This window comes from Leuresthes tenuis, unplaced genomic scaffold (genome assembly GCF_036924035.1).
Source record: "Leuresthes tenuis unplaced genomic scaffold, fLeuTen1.0.hap1 SCAF_20, whole genome shotgun sequence".
Classification (NCBI taxonomy): domain Eukaryota; kingdom Metazoa; phylum Chordata; class Actinopteri; order Atheriniformes; family Atherinopsidae; genus Leuresthes; species Leuresthes tenuis.
Genome location: NW_027325374.1, coordinates 14676497 through 14685531, shown reverse-complemented (window position 1 = coordinate 14685531; position 9035 = coordinate 14676497). Strand labels below are relative to the sequence as shown.

The 9035-nt window shown below is 40.0% G+C and overlaps 1 protein-coding gene across 1 annotated transcript; it reads left to right on the top strand.

Moving 5' to 3' along the window:
- Positions 1 to 904: 904 nt before the first annotated feature.
- On the top strand, positions 905 to 6696 carry ccdc78 (coiled-coil domain containing 78). Its single transcript, XM_072372928.1, is given in 12 exon segments — positions 905 to 976; positions 1836 to 1967; positions 2056 to 2142; positions 2322 to 2678; positions 2887 to 2937; positions 3078 to 3166; positions 3459 to 3534; positions 3688 to 3813; positions 3920 to 4116; positions 4687 to 4834; positions 4836 to 4862; positions 6529 to 6696. Coding segments are annotated over 12 exon segments (1530 nt in total).
- The last annotated feature ends 2339 nt before the right edge of the window (positions 6697 to 9035 follow it).

Here is a 9035-nt window from a genome sequence, read left to right as displayed (position 1 = left end):
TAACATTAAAAGTTATCTGATATTTTATCAACAGCAGTTTAAATAAAGCCAGGCTAAAAAAAATCTTATAACATAGTGTTCATGTATTACAGTCTGGAGTTCTATAAATGATGACTCGCCTGACACTTGTTGTTAGTCCATAAATCTGTAAACATCAGCCAGAGAAGAATTCAAGTTTATGAGGAGAAACGAGAAACTTCCACATCTGGTCGCTGAGATCTTTTTAAATGAATTTGTACCAGAGGGTTTCCTAAATGAGATAATTAGTGAATGAAGTAATAAACTATTCTCCAAATCAATATGATCTCATTTGCATAAAAATCCAGATGAGATGCAGTAGAATAAACTCCTGAAGCTGTGCCTTCAATGTTTTTGTTCCGCTTGTTTGAAAGATGATTTTAAAGCAGAATTCCCCCAAATCTCAAAGTAGAAACCCCCCCCCGTGACCCTGAATTGGATTAAGCAGGCGCAGAAAATGATGGATTTATGAATTATAGTTAAAGTTTTTATACAAGCTATATTCAAGAGTATTGCTGTTATCCCAATTGTAGTCACAAGAAGGCATTGTTGTCCATGAAATTCATCAGCCCTACAATGACCACAGCTTTTTTTTGTTTGTTTGTCAGAGTGAAAAATTAAAAAAAACATTCTGTATTTTGGGACAAGAGGAGGACAAATACTATTGTCTGAGTTAACTGTGGATGACAGTGATGAAAAGTCAACACACCACACAAAGATAGCCGGGTACATGGAAATTAGTGGTGCTTTATTCTTATTCTTCTACAGTTATCTTATGTCAAATGAAATATGAAGACAGACAGTGTGCCCACACTGGTTTTAATTGTGTTGTGGAGTCATAGCAACACACTGAGGATACACAGGCAGCTGTCGAGCGTGAAGCAAGATGGACGCTCAAGGCCCCCAGCCAACTTCAGTTCAACTTCAGGAGCAAGTTCAAGCTCTGACGAAAGAAAATGTGAGTAAAATATCCAGTTTTGTTAACACACAAGTTTCATTAATGAGTATTCTAAAGCAACAGTGACTTCACGGACAAGAAGTCAACAAACTTTGACCATGTTGGAGGCTAAATTGAGTGAAAGCAAAAGTCAAATTAACTTGACAGGTTAGCTGATTAACAAGATTTTCTCCAAGGTTATCGCTTAGGATTAGACTTTGCAGCATGGCCAGTGGAGTAAATGTGTTAAAAGGAAGTATAAAATGACAAGAATGTGAAACAAAACAACCAAAATTAAATGCAAACTTCAGCAATAAGGGGACACTAAGTAACTTAAATGAACATCAAGAAGCAGAGTCTCAGCAAATGTATTTTTAAAAAAGGCCAAAATGAGACAAAAATATTTCAAATGTGACTCTAAATGACCTGAAGAGGCACAGTGAAAGGCAACAAAATGGTCAAAATTAAAAACAAATGCCCCACAAACGGATCCAAAACAACATAACTGGAGCACAACTTGACCACAAAGAGATGGAAAACAGTTCAATTAAACTTAAGATTATCAAAATGATGCAAAATGACCACAAAAATAATGAAAAAAAAGAAGGATTAGAAAATAATATAATAACATAAAAATCTATCAATAGACACAGAGGACACAGCCACCATGAATGAAACCTTGCTATGTGCCTTTTTAAGTCGCCTGAAGGATGACAGAGACGCCTTTTAAGCCTTTGTGCACATCTGCGCAGATTTTTGAAAACTTATCCACGTCTGAAATGTATTATTTGGCGAACTTGGAAGACAACTTTAGCAGCCATTAAGCTGGACACGGCGGTGACACAGCTGCATGTATTTTCTGTCTCCACCTCATTATTAGGCGGAGCTGCATGACAGAAATGAACAACTTCTCACCAAAATGAGCTACCTGGAAAGCAGACTGACCCACCTGACCAGCTCCAACACAGATCTGTTCTGCAGGCTGGTCCAGAGTGAGGAGGAAAGACTGAAGGTCGAGTTCATGTGCTGTGGTACGCACGTGTTGACTATATCTTGAAGTATCTGGACAGTTTTGTCTAATCTAATGTCTAATCTGACAGATAACTAAGGAGCTTGTGACGGAGAAAATTCAAACTGAGAAGATGAGAGACAAGTATGAGGAGGAGACATTTGAACTGAGAGACAAGGTGAGGGCTTTTTGGGTGTCCTTTGGTAAATGGATGTCATGAGACAGGTGGGAATAGTTTCAGGAATTTAAATTATTACACTAAATACTAAAACATGCACATGCAAATATGAAAGATGCTCATAAAGGAAGATACTTCTGCCTGTGGCTGCCTGTGTTTCATTCTTTCCCTCTGGTCAGATCCTGAAACAAGACTGTGCGATAACAGAGCTTCAAGCAGAGCGTGACAAGCTGTCCAGGGAGCTCCAGTCGATCGATGCTTGTTTGAAAGTGAAAGAGAAGAGCAGCCAAGACCTGACAGAGAAGTACACCGCACTGAAGAAGAACTACTGTCTTTTGGCTGAGGCGCATGATAAGGAACTGGCTCAGAGTGATGAGCTGAGTGCAGAGCTGCTGGCACTGGCGCGAGCCCAGGATGCCCTCAGAAGGCAGCTCGAGGAGCAGCAACAGAGTGTAAACGCTACCACCCAGGGCCTTCATGGAGAGCTGGACAGGGTGCGTGCTCTGATCAGTCGCATAGCACAAAATAGAGTCAAGGTGGGACATTTTGTTGATACAGTTTTGATGGGGTTAATGAGCGCCTTTAGAGAATCATAAGTCAGTGAGATGCTCACCCAGCAGGCAAGTCTTTTGCAACTTTATATTGTCTTGTGTGTTTCCTTGTCAGCACAAAGTTTGGTACATTTTGAACAGGATCTTATGCTTTTTTCTTCTTTTTTTTTCATATTTTTCAATATTTCAACAGCCTGAGGATCTGGCAGCACTGGACGAGGAGCAAAAAAACATGAAAAAAACTGTGAGTGTGTCCACATAGACTATAGAGAGTCTAACTTTTTTTTGGAAATGGTAGCAAACACATGTGTTTCACAGACACTGGTAGACTAATTACAGTCCTAGCCTATCTCCTATAGCTTTTTAATTCATTCTCTCACATAGCTGCTTGGAAACCAAGATGAGATCAAAGACATGCTGAAGAAAATGAAGAGCAGCTACGAGGAGCAACACAAAAAACTGGAAGAGAAAATGTGAGGGCCACTGGATGTTTGCTGTTTACTCGTGCTCAAGCTCGGTTTAGATCAAATGCCATTATATTTTTATATCCAGTCATCAAACAGCCAAACCCATCACAGGATGTATGACCCTATGCTCATCCCACACACATCTGCTGTGTGGTTGGTTCAGACTTTTTCTTCTGAGTTGTGGCTATGTTTGATTTGTGTCATGTGATGTGGTTTCTTTCCTTCTTCCTCTGATGTGGCTGTGCATTTTGGTCGCTCTGGTCGTTCTCTTGTGGTCGGGGCTGTGTTTGGTCGTCAGGGTGGCGATAGGTAAAGAGCACCAGGAATACAGAGAGATCCATATTAGCCAGAAGAAACTGTCTGAGCGGAGTGCGGTGAGCATGAACAGCCCCAGTTATTCATTTACAGGATATTCCAAGAATTATTGCTAGTTTTACCACTGTTTTGCTGCTGAACTGTATAATTGCAGTTGGTTAAAAATGGTGGAAGCATTCACATTGAAATTATATGTGTTTTTGCTGTTTGAGGCACTGATGTGTTGTCAAAGCCAAATGAAGGAGGTAGAAAATGAGAATTCTAAGCTGCAGCTGCAAGTCAAAGAGCTGAATAAGGAATACCGTGCAAGACTGGTTTGTTATTTACAGGACGTAGCTGTGAGTAGGAACTCACACAAAGCACCTTTGAAAGTAAAGCATGATTATCTTCATAACTTTAACAGCAAATCATCATTTTGCTTCATTTGCACGCTGTTTATTCCAGGACTGTGTTGATGGGCTTGCAGAAAGTAAAAGCCTGTCAGAACACAGTAAGATGAGGGTGTTTGTGGACAGCACGCTGCAGGATGTTTGCTCATCCCACAGAGTCAGGGAGGAGCAGCTCGCCTCAGCCGCTCGCTTCTATAAGAAGAGACTGCAGAGGATCACTGATACTTACCATGCACTCCTTACTGCATACAGGTGACTCTTTATCTATCTATTTCCTTTTTATCTACAGGTATGTCTTCTTATTCAGAGTATATCCTATTAACATAATGCTGAAAGCTGCTTCACTTCACTTTTGACACCATATATATTTTAATGTTAACATTTGAGATTCATTCAAAAGCACAAAACACAGATATAGCTTAGGTGATAAAGCGGTCTTCATCCAATTGAAAAGTTGATAGTTTGAGCCCCAGTCACCCCATATGTTGAAATGTCTTTGGACGAGACACTAAACCTCACACATTCCTGCATGTTTGTATGTACAACTCTAATTTCAAAATCACCAGGATGTTGTGAACATGTAACCCTGTATAAAAGATTAGAGAAATGCATCATCTTTAATTTGATATCTCTTGAAAATCAGATAATCTTTTACCAATTTAGCAGTTGACAGTCACAGAAATGTTTATTATAGGTATCCAAAAAATGTGTGTTTTGTCCAAACAAAAAACATTTATTAACCAATGAAAGTGACAGACATAAAATACATGTTAAAATAACTTAAACAGAGTGTGATGGGTGGTTACACATCCTCATCTTTAGAGTCCAGAGGGAGCAGATCTTGGCAAAACCAGAGAATGATCTGGACCCTGGACCTCCAGAAGCCCACTTCACACTGGAGTCCAGTGAACTTAGAGATGAAACTGAGAAGGAGCGGCAGCACTGTCGTCAGGACAAGGCGAGGCCGGAGAGGTCGGCTGCAGGCAACCCGGCAGCAGGTAGCTCAAAATAGAGACGGCTGCTTTGAAGTGGATTGATCTGCTTTTGTTTTGTCAGATGAATGCATGTATGTGGCCTGTGGGGATCCTTTGTGTTCATACTTCCCACACAAAGCTAAAGAGCATTTCTATTGTGAGCTGTTTTCAAGGTAAAATGACTTCAAAGTTTGTGTCCTGCAGCAACAGAGCAACATAAAGAGCTGCAGATCATGTAACAGCACTGATGCAACATTTAATGCCACTGATCACCTGATCTATATGATCGTTGTGACCAGTAAGGCAACCTCAGCATGGATTTAACTTTTTTGTAAATGTTTTAAATTGACTTGTTTTTAGAGCAAGAAATGTGCTCTGACCTTCTCTATGATTTGTAATGTATATTTTCAAATAAGCATGATATAAGGTATTTAATTACTTAGCTTTGGAGGCGTTGATTATGTATGATACCATTTTTAGAGAATACAAGACTAACACTTCCACTGCGTTTCCAACACCTTTGCTAAGCTACAGTAAGCTAACTATCTGGTGGCTTTAACTTTCTGTTTTTCATAGGTTGTATTTTTCATCTAGTATAAGGTTATTTCCAAGCAGGTGCCCATTTCTATTATAGCTACTCATTACAAGAGTTGGGCCTGACATGGGGCTTTAATTAAAAATGATTTGAGAAGCTGTATAGCAGCCGTATACAACTTGGCCTACAGTGCCCATCAGCAGAAGTTTTAGACTGGAAATATGCTGCTTTTGAATGTCTTAAAAGTCTGACAGTGTGTTTGTAAGATGTGTAAGCCTTTAAGAGTTTGGCTGTGAAACCTTTGATTTATTTTTGAAAACACAAAGAAATTAAAAAAGCTTGTTTCCGTCCAGCCCACATCAGACCAGGCCTAGGACAACCAAAATGTGGAGGCCAGTAAAATCTGTACAAGATGAACAGGGAGAAAGTCTAAAAAGAAGGCTTAAAGTGTTTTCTCTCTGGGTTCTCCGGCTTCCTCCCACTGTCCAAAAACATGCATGTTAGGTTAATTGGTGTCTCTAAAATTGTCCTTAGGAGTGAGTGTGAGTGTGTGTGTGGTTGTTTGTCTTGTTTGTCTCTGTGTGGCCCTGTGATGGACTGGCGACCTGTCCAGGGTGTACTCCGCCTCTCGTTTTTTTCCTATCCCAAAAAATGAAACATTCCCACAAGCTGAAAGTGGATTTTAGTCAAGATTTGCTCTGTTTTCCTAATACCCTGTCACAAGAATAAATGGATCAAAGAATGGAAAATCTGTTGCTTATTCAAGTTTCCCATAAATGCTGACTCAGAGAGTAACTCCGGCAACACCAGAAAAGCATAGACATACACTGCATTGTGTTCTCATCCAGCAAAACTAATTCTGCTCATTTAAACATTGTAGATTCAGACATTTAGCCACATGATGACTATTCCTTACTTAAAACTAGGACTGAATGCTGACATTTTCTCTCTCATACCCACACACCCCCCTCTCATTTAACTGAAACCTACAGAGCAATTTCTATTTTAATTCAATGCTTGTAAAGTGTCATTTTAAATTTTTTTTAAAGAGCAGATCACACACTTGCAATCCTGACAGATATGGTTGTATCATTCGACATGCATTTTGTTTTCTACACGGATCTGTCACATTCATTCTGACATTTAGTGTTTCAGGTGGCTGTTTTCAAAATGCCACAGCAAAATATCGGCTGTCAAGAGGGAGAGTCATTTTTTTTCATTTGTCTAAATGACAAAGGGGGGCGAGCTGCGTGTTGTGTGAAGAGAATATTTGAAAAAACTAAGGCCAGCAGAACTGGAGCTGATATGTTCAGGATGGACTAAAGGAAGCAGCAGAGGGAGAAACATACTCCACACTAGTAAACATATAGTCTGACTTCATTTGTAATATAGAAAATCTTATTTTCAAAAATTAAATTTTTCTGCAAGTAGGCTGATTTTGACTGGTGTATGCCCTTCTCATCACCGGAGCAACAGTTGCTGGGACACAGGGGTGCCTGTACTTACAATCACCTGCACAGGCCAGGAAGATAGTTTATTTGTAAGGCATGAAAATGTTCTTATACTGAGTTTTACTATGACTGCAGTAGTAAACAAGAAAGGACATTACTGCAAGACTCCATGGGATTGAGGAGGTGATAAGAAAAACTGATAGTAATAGCTGAAAGCTAAAACAGTTTCAACTCCAATTTACAGCAGTTTTGAATCAAAAATATTGATTTCTCATTAAAAGGATGCATATAATCCAAACAGATCTAATTGAGAAACCCATGTTGAGCATTAAAAGCAGTGTGGGACTAGTGCTTTCACATCATCAGTAGGTGGTGCTGCTCATACTGATGGTTTCCTCAATGAGAGACCCCCAAAGAGACGTGGCCTTGAGAAAAAAATGCCTGGAATGTTTGCAAAGCTTATGTCAATTTCACGAGCTCGGGAGAAGAAAGACTTGCGACAATGAGGGGTCACCCTGGTGAGAATAATGTCATTACATGTTACCCAGACACGTACACGCCTGTGAATACTTTCCCTCAATGCCGAGCAGAGAAATGTGAGGTAAACAAGGCAGGCTTTTTTTTTCCAGACATGGGCTTTCATATTTTTAACCTCAGTAGCGCTCTTCTCTTTAAATCCCATTAACAGTGAAAGAGTGCAGAGTTTCTTGCCATATACCGCAGCTGAAGAACCCTCCAAATTAGAAAGTCCATTTATTTTACAAGTTAAAAGGTTAGTTTGAGTCAAAGCAAGCTTTATGTTGAAAAAGACCGAAGTGAACAAAAAAAATTGACAAAATGTTGACGTGAAGATGCTCAGGGGAATGATGGGAAAAGAAGGGGAGATGGAGAATGTCCTATGCATGTCACCCCAATTCCCTTTTCATGGGGCCATGCCAGCCATAGGAGGGAGGTTAGGGGGGGCATGGGTGTGAAAGTTTGAGAGGAATGGGAAGTGGGATTTTGTTAGTAATGTATTACACTCCCAGGGTCCTGGGAAAAGGGGTGGGGGTGCTCAGCTTGGGACTGTGCCAACATAGTCACTGTGCCAAAACGCTGGGTGTCGGGGACCACTACTCTCACCGACAGATCTGTGGGAAAATCAAAACCAGGTTGTTCTCTGCTGCTCAGTCACCAAAAACAGAGAGGTGGTGGGCCTGCAGAGAGGCCTGTAAAACTCGTACACTTGAAATGTACCATGAGTGGATAAAAAACAAGTTGAAAATATAACAATACAAGTGCAAACTAGTGGGGTGCACCACAGCTGGCCTCCAAGGCAAAGTGCCAATATCTTTTCCCAAGCTGGGACATTATGGAACAGTTGACTTCTTGGTATCTATCCACGATTTACAGTAGGTGGCCACTATTATGATGTAAATACTGATTGTTACCATTATTAGATTAGACTCAGCCAGTACAAACGTGGCATCAAAAATACATTAGATAAAGATCTTGATTTATCTTGTTGAAATATTGAAAATATGACAAAGTTGTGTGCAAATCTGTTTGAATAGATTGAAAAAAAAGAAAATAACCACGAGAAGGAATGGTAGGGGTGATGCAATTTGTGGTTATTTTTAATGGGAAACAACTGTCTTCTGTCATGCAGAAACTCCACAACAGGCTGAGTGATATGAAACTATGTTCCGTTGTTGGAGATATCTCCATAATCACAATCACCTTTCTCCAAAACAGAGGCAGTACGATTAAGCAATTGAGAGATAAGATACATGTAAGGTACACATATGCCACATATATGCCGTCATTTCAGTAAAACTCATTTCCATTTCACTGAAATTATCCTACTGATGCCTTTTACAAGAAGTGGAGCAATTTCAATAATGGAGGGGGGTTGAAAGTCTGAGACAGTGGGCCTCCCCTGAGACAAAGCTTCGAACAAGACTACCCCACCCCAACTACAGAGTTTACTTGCTCAGTTCCTGGATGCCTGTAAAATCATAATTATTCCATCCCACAGATGCAAGAGGGCCAAACTAGCCAAATATTGCTGTTTTTTTTTTTTTTACATAAATCAGACATCAAACACATAATAAAAATGTTTTAAAAGCTCTGCTATAAGGCCTTTATTAGTTTTGGGGACAGTAAAACTCCCCCAAAAACTACTACAGACACTTCACGATCTGCTTTAGATCACAAATGCGTTCATGTTTC